The sequence below is a fragment of the Plutella xylostella genome, chromosome 18 (genome assembly GCF_932276165.1).
Source record: "Plutella xylostella chromosome 18, ilPluXylo3.1, whole genome shotgun sequence".
NCBI lineage: Eukaryota > Metazoa > Arthropoda > Insecta > Lepidoptera > Plutellidae > Plutella > Plutella xylostella.
The window spans coordinates 5254642-5270732 of NC_063998.1; the positions used below are offsets into that span (position 1 = coordinate 5254642).

General features: G+C 38.2%; 1 protein-coding gene across 3 annotated transcripts in view; it reads left to right on the forward strand.

Annotated features, from left to right (window-relative positions):
• The first annotated feature begins 5221 nt into the window (after positions 1-5221).
• LOC119692657 (protein TIS11) overlaps positions 5222-16091 on the forward strand; it is a 32652-nt gene continuing 21782 nt past the window's right edge. The window contains exons 1-2 of one of the 3 annotated variants that reach the window (XM_038113838.2): positions 5222-5588; positions 5811-5979. In XM_038113838.2, the coding sequence (XP_037969766.2) occupies positions 5917-5979 (63 nt within the window). In that variant the 5' untranslated portion in view covers positions 5222-5588; positions 5811-5916. Of the gene's footprint in view, positions 5980-16091 lie in introns of all 3 variants that reach the window. The other 2 variants (XM_048627132.1, XM_038113839.2) reach the window with 2 other exon arrangements.

Here is a 16091-nt window from a genome sequence, read left to right on the forward strand (position 1 = left end):
TATATACGGATTTTATCTCGAGTTCCGCGGACATTCGATTAAGAAAACCATTAATTCCGGCCATTTATTCCTCGTAACTAATAACTTAAAAGTTGTACCATTACTAAAACAATAAACTCGACCAGTCATTTCATTTAAGGTTACCACAACTGAACTATAATCATATTTTATTATCCTCTGCGCGTTTTAAAGTGTGAAGTCATTTCGCTGCTCTCAGAACCATATTTGTTTTCATTTCAATTATTTAGCAGTCCCCTGGTCGGACTTAAGAACTAAAGCAGCTCAGTATCAGAACTTGTAGCAATAATAAAGTTATAATAATTCAGCAAGAGCTATAGTCACATAAAACGCGTATGCAAATATACGGAAAGCAGAAACCAGAATGGTCGTAACATACGGGTAGTATTGAGTGGTACGCGTCGGCTATCGGAACCCGGGGGCTTACTACCTAAGACGAAAAACGATGTTTAGGACTGCTGCTGCGCGAACCACGACTCTATCTCGTTGTGTTAAACGTGCCGATTGCATGACAAATCTCGTTCATTCGTTTTTCGTAAGTATAGATTAACCCCCTTGGTACCCGGCAGTAGCAGAGGTCACTGAGAACGCTCACTCGAGGCAATCAAGGAACTGCCCTTTTGAAACTATGAGCTACCAACCTGCCATAAAGGGAAATGCTGTGTGACGCTCTGACGCTGTACTCACGTATTATTTTCCCTCCGCGAAGAGGTATTTTTTTCTGTACGGAAATAACCTTTCGAATTATGAATTACTGTCACGAACTGTATTTATGGGAACGGTCTTCAGTTGCATTCTGAGGTGGACAAATTGCTGCCTGCGAATGCATTAATTCGTTTAGGTCACCTGCCTACTTTTACTTTCAATAATTACAATTAATACCCGCTGTGTCTTATGAACTAAAACAATTGAAAAATTCAATTATTCTTTATTAATCAAGACATTAATCAGCAATTAGATAAGTACCTGGGTACATGAATCCTTCAGTATCATTGACAATTTAAAATTATAAATAGAAGTTAGCGCAATCAGAAAGTAAATAACAATACGATATTTTAATTGCTTTGTTTACATACAGTTTACAGACAAGCCTGGGGTAGTCATAAAGTTAGTAATTTGCCTTTGTATAGGTTGGTATATTACATGTAACAATTATGCGAAATGTACTTCTTACGTATCGTATACGTCTTGGTTTAATTTTACAAAGCCATGATCTTTTTTAGTGGCGTGCTTTGTGGGTTGAGAGGGACCCACGTCAAGCAGTAAAGCTGAAGGCTGAAGAAGAAGAAGATCTTTTGTCTATGGTCCTATGCAAAAATTAAAAAGTTGCTTTATAACATATTTTTAAACATTACAAACTGTAAACCAAGTGTTAAATACCTATTAATCTAACCATATTACAAACAAAATGTTTCTAAGGAAATAACGTCTAAATAAATAAATGCATGTTGGTAAACATTAGAGCACCATAATTACCAAATTCAAATAACTAAGTACATAAATAGAGGCAGAAAATCTTATCCAGTTTCTTTGTTAAAAAGTGGATGAATTGGCTGATACTGATGATGATGATGCACAGACAGTAGAGATCTGGTAATAAGAACCCTGTTGACTTAAAAGTAGGAAACTTTATAATAAGTAACCTGTGGATATCGTTGTGGGCTGTACATTAAGTATCATGTGTTTTTTTTTACTTAAGTAAGACTCATGTAAGTACACCCGTTTGTTATCCTAATCCTAACTAATATTATAAATGCGAAAGTAACTGTGTCTGTCTGTCTGTCCGTCTGTCTGTCTGTCTGTCTGTCTGTTACGCTTTCACGCCAAAACTACTGAACGGATTTAAATGAAATTTGGTATACATATGGTCTAGACCCTGAGAAAGAACATAGGCTACTTTTTATCCCGGAATTCCCACGGAAAAACTGTTTAAGGCGAAGCGAAGCTCGCGGGAAGAGCTAGTCCCTAATAAAAGAAAATTGAAAAAAATAACTTTTTTTTACGGATCCCTGAAAACTACCGTGAGGAATGTATATGTAGATTTTGTGAAGAAAATTTAAGATACTTAACATAAATTACCAAATAAATTATAACGTTAGATCACCATTACCAAATAATAACCAGATACAAGTGACAAACAAATGAAACATATAAGTACTATCTGTGTTGTTTGAATGGCAATAAATAGTCGGGTGGCAGAACAATTGACCCGGGTAAAGTAGAGAAGATTTTCGTTCAGCGTCCATTAATGTGTGAATGGGAATTGAGAGCACATATTGACAGTTATCATTTCGGTCATATTCATAAAGAGCCGCTGTCATAGGTTCCTGGAATCTTCGCGAGCTGGATGCAGAATACGGATTAGGAAGAGCGTCTGACAACTGTAACGATAGAGTGATGCGGCAACGAAAACGTATATGTGATAATGTGACCATTTGGAGATAAATATAGAGACGTTATGATTTTATTTCCTGGAAGGTTCTTCACCACATATTTTGCAGTAACATAATGAACTCTGTATTGTTTATCAGCTGACTGGGCAGTTCCACGTGCCAGTGGTGCCAGTCATATTCAGTTTCAACTGAATTGAGCACTACCAACAACATAGCGATATCATCGCAAGTCCCTGCCATAGGAAACTGGCCTTTATTACTGAAGCAAGACGCCTGAATGTTTTAGTTCTTCATCGCTTCAAAGCTTTAGTTGTTTGTTCAAGTTGTATACATATTGTTTTCAAGCTGAGGATTGTATTTCGAGGCGCCTCAGCAGCTAAGCATAAGCACTACGTGATAGTTATTTGACACTGACCCGTATTAAAAGGGCACGTTTTACTTTCTGTTACGGATCGCATTTCCATTTTTTTCCCATGAGACTGCTGAAGTGCTAAAAAAATATTTTAGTCTAAAAAATATTTGCTTTGTGCAGTAAATACAAATGTCGGGCGAAACGATACGATACGGCGGCGATAGGCGAGGCCTTGGCTCCGAAATATCTAATCGGGTTTTCGAAGGTCAGACCGCGCTCCAAGCTAAAGCCAGCCTTTAGAGCCAAATTAAAAAAAAAACCTCTACGGGGAAAAAAACACAGTATACAATAGCTCTATACGTAAGAGGTAAGTAATATGTATATCCTCACGCAGTTAAAAAAACATTCCCCAATCTAAACCGAGACCTTTAGATACAATACAGAAAATATAGGATATAGCGTCTGCGAGCGGTTGATGATGATGATGATGCGACTGCATGCAGATGTTTTGGTACAATCCGTCTCAATACTCTCAATTCAGGGTAAGCATAATTTTGATTGTTGCTATGTGTTTCTTCCGTAACATTTTAATCGTGCTCACACATGATCCTACCATTTGGACACTAACTATTCTCAGAATAAGGCCAAGGGTCAAGCTTATTGTGCATCGGGAAAAATGCAGAAAACTGGTAAAAATAGTACTCAACCGATTGAATTAATTTCGAAAAGAAATTGACACGGTGGAACTTTATCTGTGACATTCCCGTTCGAAGATGAACTTACCCGTCATACTGAGCAAATGTTATTAAGACTTATTATAAGGTCACATAAAATATCAAATGCCTACTATATTTTAAGTATATAATGCTATAGAAACAGATAATTGTGCTACTCACTCCCTAACTAACCTTAATTTACATGGGCACGATCACGATGTAGGTAATTCTTCAGTCCAGAAACCTTGATCTGTGGAGATAACACTAAATCGAAACGGGTTTGTGCGACGGAACCCGTCCCGGCGGCGCGGGCGCAGTAAAAACTTGCGGTCGAAGGACAAGGCACAGGCCAGCCCCCAGGATGCCTACAGACCAAACTGCTCGAATGTTCTGAGATTATTATAACCGAACGCGCTGTGGCTCAGTTTTTGGCGAGTCGGTACTCATACATATAGCCGCTGACCGAAAAAGGATAGTTCTAGGTATAGTTTTTCTTCTTCAAGAGTATCCTGGCTACATAGACCAGGGACAGTAGTGGCTCACTTGTCTGCCTACTAGGTACCTACTGACTTTTCAGCTTCATACCGTAATGCTCGCTGTTTTCAACTTATTTTATATACTTACCTAATAAAATAACTTATAAGTAGATTAATATTTTAGTGTAAAAGCAGCGTTTACACGATTACTGGTACTGACAGCGTACTACTTATCTAAAGCATGGACCTATTGACTGTTCAAATTCAGATGCTACCTGCTAGTCCTTATTACCTGATAATCCTGCTAGACCTATAACTACTTACCTATACTTATAAATGTTTATAAATCAACGTCAAAACAAAAAACCCCCGACATTCGAAATAAAAGTAGCATAACTTATCTTATGGTCAAGAACACTCAGGGTAACATTATTTTTGATCCGAAAATGAAAAAAACCCAAACGAAAATCAAACATATAATATCCCTTTCTGTCGGGGGTTAAAACACGTGATGAGCGCCCTGTAGTTAGGTATTCTCTTTAAAAAATATATTTTTAAAAATTGTGCTTTTATAGCTAAATCTCGAAATGGTTTTTTTAATATTGTCCGTCCAGTCCCCCAGATCAAACGTGCTAAAAAAACGATATTGTTGGAATTTTTCCCATCGTTCAAGCAGTGAAAAGCAATCACGAATTTGTATGGCGTTGAAAAGACAGTATGCAGTAGTATACATACAGCATTTGCAGCGCGTGTCGTGTACCGCACCGCAAGGAGGCCGAAATCGCCTGAATCATGCAAATAATTTGCGTTTACTTTTCACAGTTCGAGCGGTGTAAAAAGTAGTAAAAACTCGCAATCCCCGTTTATTTATCGTGACCTAACGGGTCTAAATTAATATTCTAAATGTCCTAAAACAGAGGCCAAATTCGGCTGGACCCATATTTAAAGAAACCTAAAAAGTAGGTATTTGGAACTAAATATTACTTACTTATTGGACCTACTATTTTATACCTAAATAGGTACATAGTGTACTGTACATACTAGATACATTGAACATATTACGTATGTACTACAAAGTCCTTGTATTCGGACTTGGGAAGATTATTTTCATAAAAGTTTAAAAAACTTGCAGCCATCGCATTTAGTTGTCTCGCTCTCACAACTACAAAATAACATCAAAAAAAGGGCCGAGGGTATCCGAAAGTACCCGAGTCGTAAACGAATCTCGCTCGTTCCAAACCAAAACGTGATCGCGCTGTTTGATTTGAAAACAAAATTCATCCAACCGCTGCGCTGCCGGTTCGTTCAAGTTGCCGGTTCGTTCGACTCAGTGCGCGAGCAAGCGTGATACGGAATGAGCGTGTGGTGCGTTTTGCGCGAGCGTTGACGCTGCGATATATTTTTTATTATTTTGCGATTTATACCGCCAGACTATCAAAGTTTTGGAGTATCAAGTCGAGAAGACAAGAAAAAGTATTTATTCAAAAAGTTACTTTCATTTAGTTTGCGCAGAATTTGACCAAAAACTGTGAATTTCCGTATAGACGCGAAAAAGTGAAACATTTCGAAACAAAGGACTGTTTTGTACATTTTCGCAGAAGTGCGAAATTGTGTTCAAAAATTATTTAAAAAGGTATCGTTTTGACAGTGAGTCGTTGCTCTGTTTATATTTAAAAAAAAAACCACCACGGCCAACTTGTTGGACGTAATATTTTTGTACTTGAAGAAGGGTAAAAAAAACAATTAAGCATCTATTTTATTATAAAATTATTGTTCTATAAATCCATTCGCTTAGCTATCATAAATTCTAGTTATTTATTTCGTGGACATTAAAAACATAACCTAAAAATTGCAGTGAGTTCGTCGACCCTTTAAATTCGTGCTTCAGTGGTTTACTTCAAGATTTTCATCAAGAAATCCATAACCATAACCCTGGAATAAGTGTCGAGTTGGTTTTTTACATGATGTCTACTGCCATAATGCATCAGTCTGCGCTGTACGACTTTGGTGATCTGTTCTTGAAGGTAAGTTGAGTTTTTTATTTCCTTTCTGTAAAATATGCTTAAATAATGCTTTCCTCTATCATTCTACAAACTCCAGTAAATCCGATATGTCTACCATTAGATACCTCAAGCATGAGGTCTTGTGTTGTTGTCTGTTTATGTACCTACCTACCTAGGTATACCGGATACATAAGATAAGAACCTTATTTACCTACTTCCCACTTTAATTTTGGAGGTGGTTGGTACCTATTAGGTATTAACCTACTTAAGAATTTCATAAAATCATCAAAAGTTTAAGCACATTATTTTATGTTACTTAGCAGGTACCTAATAGTACCTATGTACCTATAAAAGGTACCACCATCCTGTATTGACCACGTACAAACCTTACTTTCCTACCACTAGTTTACTAAATACCTACTTAAATACCATTTTATGTAATTCCTAGGATTCGGAAGGAAGACTCATCGATGTCTTCCCGAATCCCTTTGTAATTAAGTACCTACCAACCTATTTAAACAGACCCTTCAAAATTATTATCTTTTAGATAGGTACTTAAAATCTTGTCAGGTCGTTGCCATTGGTCTGTCTGTACTGTAATCATAAATAATCATAATCGCCATACATTGCCCAAAATTCAAATCACCACATACTAACTTACCCTAGGCTCGTAGGTTACCTAACCTACCTGTTGCACAGAAAGGAATTGTAACTTTTTTTTCTTAAAAGTGGAGATACATAAACGATTTGGTACTGTACTGATACATAATGATAGCTTAGGGCTTAGGTTGTTGGTAGTGGTAGGTAAGTAGTAAGAAGCACTGCTATGCTAATTACCTATTTTACTTATGTGTCCATGCATACATGTATAGAGGATAATAGTATTGAATAGGCAAACAAAATATTAAAGGTACTAAATTGAGTTTACTGCATAATTTATTGTATTGTAGCCTTAACAGTATTTATTGTACATAACCTATACTTAGACCTAGCACTGTAGGTTTAGGTTATAGGTACCTTCCTATGGGGAAGAGGGTTCTAGGTAGGTATATTGGGTATCAAGTCAATCTATACATATATACGTAATTACCTACTAGTGATGTAACGAATATTCGCATTCGCATTCGCATTCGCGAATATTCGCATTTTTTTGGATATTCGCGCATTCGCATTCGCAAAATTTTGTGCGAATGTTTGCGAATATCAGTACTTATTAAAAAAACTATTTGAAAATAATGGTAGATAGGTTAACAAAATCTAAATCCATTCGTCTATAACCTTTTTATTACAAGTTACCCTGTTAATCACATTTCCAGTCTAACTTTATCATTTGGTATTATTTATTTACTTTGGGACATGAAACTTTACATATTATAGTTAATAGTTTCATAAGACCAAAACATAATAAAAAAGCGTATTTTGACAGTATACAGGGTTATTTGCAAGTAGACCTGATCCTTTCAGGAGGTGATAGAGGAAGGCCTTTTTCAGTCGATTGAACCCTATAGAATAGAATAGGATAGAATAGAATAGAATATTCTTTATTTGTACACACCCTATATTGCATTATCCAAAACTTAACCATTTCTAAAATATTTAATATTTAAGTTTTTTTAATTTTTTGTCAAATTGTTATGCTTAACACCGAAAATAAAAAAAACTAGGCATATTTCAATATTTTTTTAGTTGTTTTGCATAAAAAGTGTAAAATAATCAAATGTGCATTAATTGACTTAAATTAGACATAATACTTACCTCAAAAGAGTTAAACATTTTTTTTTAAATATTCACAACGTAAAAAAAAGTTTAATTTAAAAAGAATATCATACGACAATTTTTTACGGACTTCAGCTTTAAAACATTATCAACTTATAAGCTTTCAAATAAGATATTTCAATATCAAATCGATTTAGGTATCACCAACATATGGCCAAAACAACCAGCACAGGCGGACAAAATTCAATAGGAAAACTAACAATATTAGCCCAATTTAAAGGTAAAAAGTGTGATTGTTTTCAGTCCTGTTGACTTTAGTATGGAAACCTCTATTGAGTTTTCTGCGCTTTCTCTGGTTGTTTTGGCCATATCTTAGTGATACCTAAATCTTTTTGATATTGAAATATCTTATTTGAAAGCTTATAAGTTGACAATGTTTTTAAGCTGAAGTGCACAAAAAATTGTCATATGACATTCTTTTTTAATTTAACTTATTTGTTTTTACGTTTTGAATATTTTTTTAATGTTTAACTATAATATTTTGAGGTATTGTGTCTAATTTAAGTCAATTAATGCACATTTGATTTTTTTTATTAATTAATTTTAGGTGTCACTTATTTATGCAAAACAACCAAAAAAGTTATTGAAATAGTTTTTTTTAATTTTCAGTTTTAAGCTTAAATTTTTTGAAAAACATAAATAACTTACATATTCAATATGTTAGAAATGGTTAAGTTTCGGACAATGCATTATAGGGTTCAATCGACTGAAAATGTCTTCCTCTATCACCTCTTGAAAGGATCAGGTCTACTTTACCAATAACCCTGAAGTGTCAGAGCAAGACAGCCATAGATTTAAATATTTTAAATGGTTCGTGTAAGTCGTCCTCAAAAACCGCACACAGTCGCAATGTGTCGTAACAGTTACGGGGCTAACTAAAGTGTACTTAAAAAAAACTGCGACAATTATTGGCTAGACTGATTCGGAATGCGTCTTGAACGGAATGTACCTCGTCCAGTACTAGATAGTCACCAAACCATGCAAATGGCCCCAAATTTTAACACAAACTGAATATTCGCATTCGCATTCGCGAATGTCGATATCAGATATTCGCATTCGCATTCGCATTCGCGAATGTCCAAAAACACACATTCGTTACATCACTATTACCTACTATATCCATAAAAGCGGCGGTAGCTTTTGAAATCAATCCAAAGCAAAGTGCATAAATAACCATATACATATTTTATAGGATATTGGGTAATTTCCTACCTAACGCCTCCGTTAACATGAGGTGTACAACTTACCATAAGCTAGCTACCACCACCCTGCTCAGGCAGTTATGGTTATGCACTTAACTGGCACCAGCACATTCAGTCGGGTGCCTATCAGCTACATGTAACATACGAGCTCTAAAAGGTAAGTCTTGTTTTTTCTCCGCGCCTAAGTCAACGTACCACGTAATTACTTACCCGCATGGTACGGAAAATAAAGCGAAACCAGTCGTAGTAGTGGCTGGTCTCCGGGCCTGCAGAGAATCCGACCGGACCAGCTCGGTCTAAACTCCAAACCCGTTGTTGTTCGAGGCCAGTTTCCTTGGAAAAGTAACTCGGTATCGCTGTGGTCTTGCAAAAGACCGACACATTTTCACGACTGATCGCGTTTAATTGCATTACCTGCTTCAATTTATATCATGATTATGGGCCCTGTCGTTGCGTTGGGCGAGCACTAAATTCGGTTTGGCAAGCGGTTTTAGACGGGCAGTCGGCAACAATCACCTTCGTATTTCCTATACATTATACAGGGTGTTTACACTAACTAAATAATATTTATATATTTAGTAAATATCAACCAATCTTTTAGATTTTGGTGTCAAACGCTTCAGCATAATATATTCTAGGTTTATAGGTTTCGCGTTTAAAAAAAAAATTGTTTTTGTTCAACCAACGGCTTGATTCAACCCACAAAAATTACGTTATTTGGGGTGCCTATAACTTTGTAACTATAAAAAAATTCGGAAAAAGAAAAAGCTATAAACCTAGTTATTCCTTTTGTCAATAACATACTAAAAAATTCTGGAGATTGGATAATATTTAGAGGTAGTAAAACGTTTTCTCTTTTTGTATGGACGAGCAAGTGCTATACTCTCCTCTTTAGAAGATTAATATTCTTCATTTATCATACATAGTGCCAAAATCAATTTCAAATTACATAGAAACCTGTTCTAATTATTGTTATTAGGTAGGTATGTATTTTTATTCCAAGGACAACGATTGGTTACGGATGGGGTCGTGTGGTATCGTATAGTATACTTGATCCCTTCAAATCTTGCAGGGGTGTAGCGTAGCAAGACGTGGTTAGGGTAACATACGTGGGGTCTTGTTTCTTGAAATTGAATCTTAGTTGGTCGTCTTTGAGATTACAATCGGTTTGTAGAACAAGTTGTTTGGTATCCATCCATGCTAAGCTAAAACCGGTTCTATTTGATGAGCGCACGGTCGCGTATCGTACATCAACATTAAATTACCTACCTGCTTATGTTTTTGTGGTGGTTTCTTTGCGTCACAGACACTTGTTGCTTATGGATGCCCTTATTTTAAATTCCGTTGGGGATAGCCGGCTCAGCACATCAGTAGTCAGAGTCAGTTCTTTCTTAATTACCTTAAAAATACCTTTAGAATAATAACTCCACATGAAAAAGTTCATTTGCATTTTAAACAAGCACCTCAGTTGAAATAAATAGGTTAGATACAGAAATAGAAGTGTAGAATAGAACATAGTATTACAAGCTTCATTGCATTCACTGCAGTGAATCAACCTATTCCATATTAAACTTTGACACTTGAAATAAAACGACCAAACCGTGAGCTCTAACGTTGGAAGAGCAAAAATTCTTACACCTACAATTCAGCCTTCTACCTGCTCTATTTACTAATACAACCGCTCCTCGCAATAAAAAGAACTTTTTGTGCCACTTCGGGGCCTGGATAAAGAAATCTTTGTCCCGTGATTCCCTATTGTCCCACTTTATTCCTTGCAGGTTCAGACAATGTGAAGGGGAACCCTCTATCTTTCGTTGTACTATACGGTCTGCTGATTAAAAGGGAGATCGCAAGGTGGAAATAATACCGATTACATAAGGTTTTTGTTCGGTATCGAATTCAGTTGGAAGATTTTGTGTTGTGGGATGTGGCAAACCTGTCACATGCAATGCCAGCCACCTGCACGAGCAAATAAACGATTCCGATGAAAATAGTAAAGCGTTCGTTACGTGAAGTTACGTCTATTTCTCCGTCTGACTGAGCAAGTCAGATTTACACATGTTTGAAAAACTTGTACTAAATAAATTTGGTGGAAAGATATTTGGCTGCAGTGGTGGTTGATGTCGTTGCCTGGTTAGTTGGTCAGTAAGCCGTATAATCACGTGGGGCGGCGAGGCGTGCGCTACTGCCACGCCACATTAATTCTGCAATATTACTTACCTGTGCATTACCTATTACCGTCACTGCGAGTTACGTCGAGGTTTCCCAATATATTCTTGACCAATTTACCCCGAGAGTTGTTTATCCTCACGTAAGGTCAATTTTCGATGCTAATGCTCGACCCTTAATCATGATATGAAGTGGTAGTTGAATAGATTGAATGATAACAATTAGCAAATGCAATCTGTATAGGAGTGAGGCCGCGGAGTCACGCGAAGTGATTACTGATGCGCGATCCACGTGTGTTTGATGAAGTGATTGTTGCCCGACTGCGCAAGCGCATCATTTTAAAAATATTATTCAAATACTTCCTCGGTGTCCGCACTACCCTACCTACTGTGGACTATAGGACTACTATTATATATTATATCGTAGTATCCCCTGATTTACAATAAAATCAAATTTTGAATCCAATTGAGTTTTTATACCTCATTGTGGAACAAATGTATCTTCGAAAGCTAGGAAGCTGTAACAACTTTTTGAATTTGAGATAACAATAAGTGCCATACTATTTCAATGGAAAATTTTATCAGTTGGAAGTACAGGTTGAACTGTAACACGAATAACGTTGATTTTCATGATGTTGGCTTTTAGTGTAGAATTTCTGCAAACACTGCTTTCCATACTTTTCGCACGGCAATAGTTGGGTTTGTCGAATAAAAGTTGTAGACTTTGCGCTGACACCTCAGCGGTTTCCTACAAGTGAGAATTGCAGAAACCTACAACAGCAACGCTAACAATACTATTTGATCGTGGGAGCCATGTTTCGCTGATGTCGCATACGTTTGTAACACAATAAGTAACTACCTCTCATGCTTCATCGACGAAATCTGATCTTCGAAAGGGAGCATGTTTACTGTGCAGTGTTGTAAACTTTTCACAACACTTATCTATGTAAGCATAGATCTGCAACTCTGTAGCTCTCATCTGGAGGACCCTGTAAATATTCTTAGAATCTTAGAAACATCGGACCGATACCCGTCTTCTCGTGCTACAAGATTGTTTGAAGCATTTATTGATTCTTCAAACGTGCTCCGCGTGTTAGTAATGACTTGTGTGGAAACTGCCTTTACCTTACCGGAAAACCCGAAGCGTTTGCCTAGCCATCGTCGCCTTGAACTTTATTCTTCTCGCATTTGCAGAGTGTCCACAAGTGTATTGCACTGAAGGATACTCACCTTGTATATAGAAGGATTGGTACGACTTGATCATCTTTTATTGGTGCATTAGTATGCTTGGCTTGGAATATCGCTTGCGAGGATCGTGACGCGGCATTTATTGGGCGGCAGTTTACGGAGCAGTGTAATAAAGTGTCCTGGCGTCGCGGCGGTCGCTCGTAACCGCCTCGGCACTATTTTTAGCGTTTCCTTTCTCCAGCGGCAATAGTTCTGACATGCATGAATCAACCCTTTGTTCCTGCGTGTGCTCTTGAGCGCGGCCTCGGGCGGGACGTGCCATTCGCACCAAGTCTCCGGGACCATGCGCCATACGCCCATTGTGGTCAGCGACATAAGGCATTGCGCTTTCCAGAAACATGTTAATATATTATTCACTCCTCTTATGCTGCTCGCCTTGAACAGCTCTTGCTCAACCGTTTCAGAACGTCTCTCGGCGGATGATCATTTCATTCTACTCTATGATCAGCAGAAACTTTTTCATTTAAGTTTTTGGGTTGTAATATTTAGTTTATGTCTGTAGGTATATTCAATGAACATTTCTTTATTCAAATTGATTATGAACATTAACTTCATGTTTGTTGTCAGTTAACGATGTTGAGCTATTACTTAGTTAGAATATTTTGATGTCGTAATACTGGTGAAGGGCCTCTCACTAACCGAAACGAAATCGTTGGAAACTTCCATATTTTATCAAAAGGCTTTATAGAATATTGTTGTCCAATGTTATAATCACTTAGTAGTTTTGTTTATTACCTCCTTCATTAAATGTTAACCAGTGGACTCCGTGACGAAGCAGCTTTGCTACGGAAAAGTGAAGCCAAATGAAGAGGGCAACTCTATTGATTCATTTTTTTCATTAAAATGCAATCTCTAATTGGAAATTCGAAGGTCAGCTTGATCTTCATCCTACAATCTTGTAATCATCTTGTATGTATGTGCATAATATTAGCAACTTTTATTCGTGTTTTGGACTTGATCTGTGAGCTGGCGATCGAGTGGTATGCTAATATTCGGTATTTAATTGACCTTAGCAGCGTAACCGCAGACGACATTCGTTATTTTCGTTCAAGTCATTATAAACGTGTTCGCTGGCGGTGCGAACAAAGGATTTTTATGTTCCGGTTGCTCATTTGCAAAATTAGTCTGAACGTTGCCAGCATATTATCCACCGCTATTGCTACAGACAGCTAAACGTGTAATCGGACCGAGTAAAGCCGAAGTTGTTTAGCCGGTACGTTCCCTGTACGTGTTCATTAGACGGCTACTGTTAGTAAATAGTGTCGGTGTAGTCCAGCCGGCTGCTAATTGTTCGATGGAGCAAACGCCAGAGTTGATTGCCGGAGGACTGCGACTACTGCGAGCAGTGGCCACCGCCCACGACCCCGACGACCGCGGCCGCGCGGCCCACGTACCATCCTCCACACGACGCCATTCAGCAAAACAAACAATAAGCCGAACACGTTAGCTTACATGTGCACACTTGATTCAGCTATCGTTTATAGCACCCCTGTACTATGATAGCGTGTGTTCAAATATCAATTACTTCGTTATCATTATCACGTATTCGCATAAATTATCTTAAAGTATCCGATAACAGGGCATTGCCTGATTCAGAGATATTTTAGACAAGAGCGGGAAAATCACTCGAGGATGTAATGTTACTGTTATGTATTTAACAATCAATACAGACATAGACATCACTCGTATCAGCAATGTAAGAGACATGTAAATGCAAGTATTAAAAATAGACGGCAACCGGTGTTAGTTGTTATAGTTGTGAGTAATGGTCGTTGTACTTAGCGATAATGCATATCAGTGGTCTTACACACTGCAATGCATAAACAAAGGGATACTGTATTGTAGTCTATCTTATCGCGTCGTCTGATAACGGGGCACATTGTGCCGTCTGTTAAATAGTCAGCTTTAGTTGGGGACGACATTATTTTTGTACGGCTCAGTCTGCGGTTATCGTAGACACACTGGAAACGTTCTCGTTACAGCACTGATAGTATTTTCTAGATTGTTCCGTGTAACGATGTATTTAACAAACGCTAGATTAGATGAGTAAAGCGTGGTAAGTTGGGCAGAAGTTGTGTTTGGTCCTCTTGGCTGCACCGGGCTGGCACACATAGCGGTTGCGTCACTGAGGCCGCGGTATCGAGCACGCTGAACGCCCGTAACACTTTTACCAACAGCGGCGGCGGCGGCGCCCCTCCACGCTGCCTGCTTGGCCGCACTCGATCCACCACTTTACATAATTGCACCAACAACACAACCTCAGCTTACGCAACACCAAAACAACATTAAATATGCGCTCGGAGTCTCCAAAAGAGGGTCAGCACGCACGTTGCGGACTGGTCTAGTTTTAAGCGCTGTCCTCAAAATTTTAAATTACTTAATAAATTACAGATGAATAATAAACACCACGTGCTTTTTTATTTTTGGCACTGCAGTTAATTGTTATGTGATTGATGTGTTCCTTGCTCGCAATAGTTTTTCGTGTAATTCACGCACGCAGCTTCCGACAACTTTATTATTACAATCTACGTCAGTTCTCTAATGTTCTATTGTTATTATCAAATTATAGTAATCGATTCATCCACTACTCTTCACCAGTGCAGTGCATCTAAACCGTAATCCATCGAAGCTCGTAACTTACGCCATCTATGACTATTACTTAATAGTAAAACAATCACTAGAACCAATAGAGATGGAGAGCAGCGAGAGTGGAGGCGCTTGTGCCCATTACTGCGCACACAAAAAGTGCAAGTTGATGTAAAGCCGAGCTACTGTGACGAGCGGAGCGGAAGCGTTTCGGTCACACCTCAACTAACTTACTGCTATCAGGTTTTGTGTGGGCTGGTTTAGTATCTATTGCCAATCATTAGACTATTTGCGCCCTGTCACATTAGCATCCATGGGCATTACCAACAACAAGTCTGGGCGACATTCTTCCAACCGAAATAATATAAAAACTTTCTTTTCTCGTTTCGTAATTGACAGAGAAGTGCCCGGCGCCAGTGTCAGCCAACACCTTGGCGCCGTTTCACAACCGGTGCCCGATTAACAATAATTTTATAATCGATTTACCATTTAAGCTAATATTATGTGCAGTCATACTTGAGCGCTCTGCATTTATCTAGCCATACGATGGTATAAAATAACATTCTACCGACCGATTGTTTCAAACAGTGCCCACTTACTGTTATGTTAGATATCGATTGGAAACTACCGCAAAGATTTAACCTAACTTTAAGCAAAGATGTTTCTCTCTGCATCTCTGAATCCCCGGGACAGTTTTAGAACGGTAACAAATAGAGGAGTGTTTGCAACCTCCGCCGCCGCTTGCGCATGATTCACACGATTGTAGTTTGCATAAGCACGTTGCACAAACCGCGGCGATTACATCGAGATTACCGCCGTGTCTTATGCACCGGGCAGCGACGCAACACGCGGGAACGCTTTCCATCTCCGAATGTGTTCGTTCTTATAAAAAAATATAACTAAGTACTTAATATTGTACAATATACTTAAATATTTGCGTATCTGGTCACGCGTATTATGTTTAAGATTTTCCTGCCCTTGTGCTAACACCGTCCTCGTCAGCCAATCATCGATTTCCAAAGTTAACATGTTTCCAGTAGCCATTCCAGAGCAGCGTTCGTCATTGGAACGGACCACTGACATTCGATACAGCAGCGCAGCATGGCCCACTGGACTGGAATGACTACTGGAGTCATGTGAACGGTCCATATCT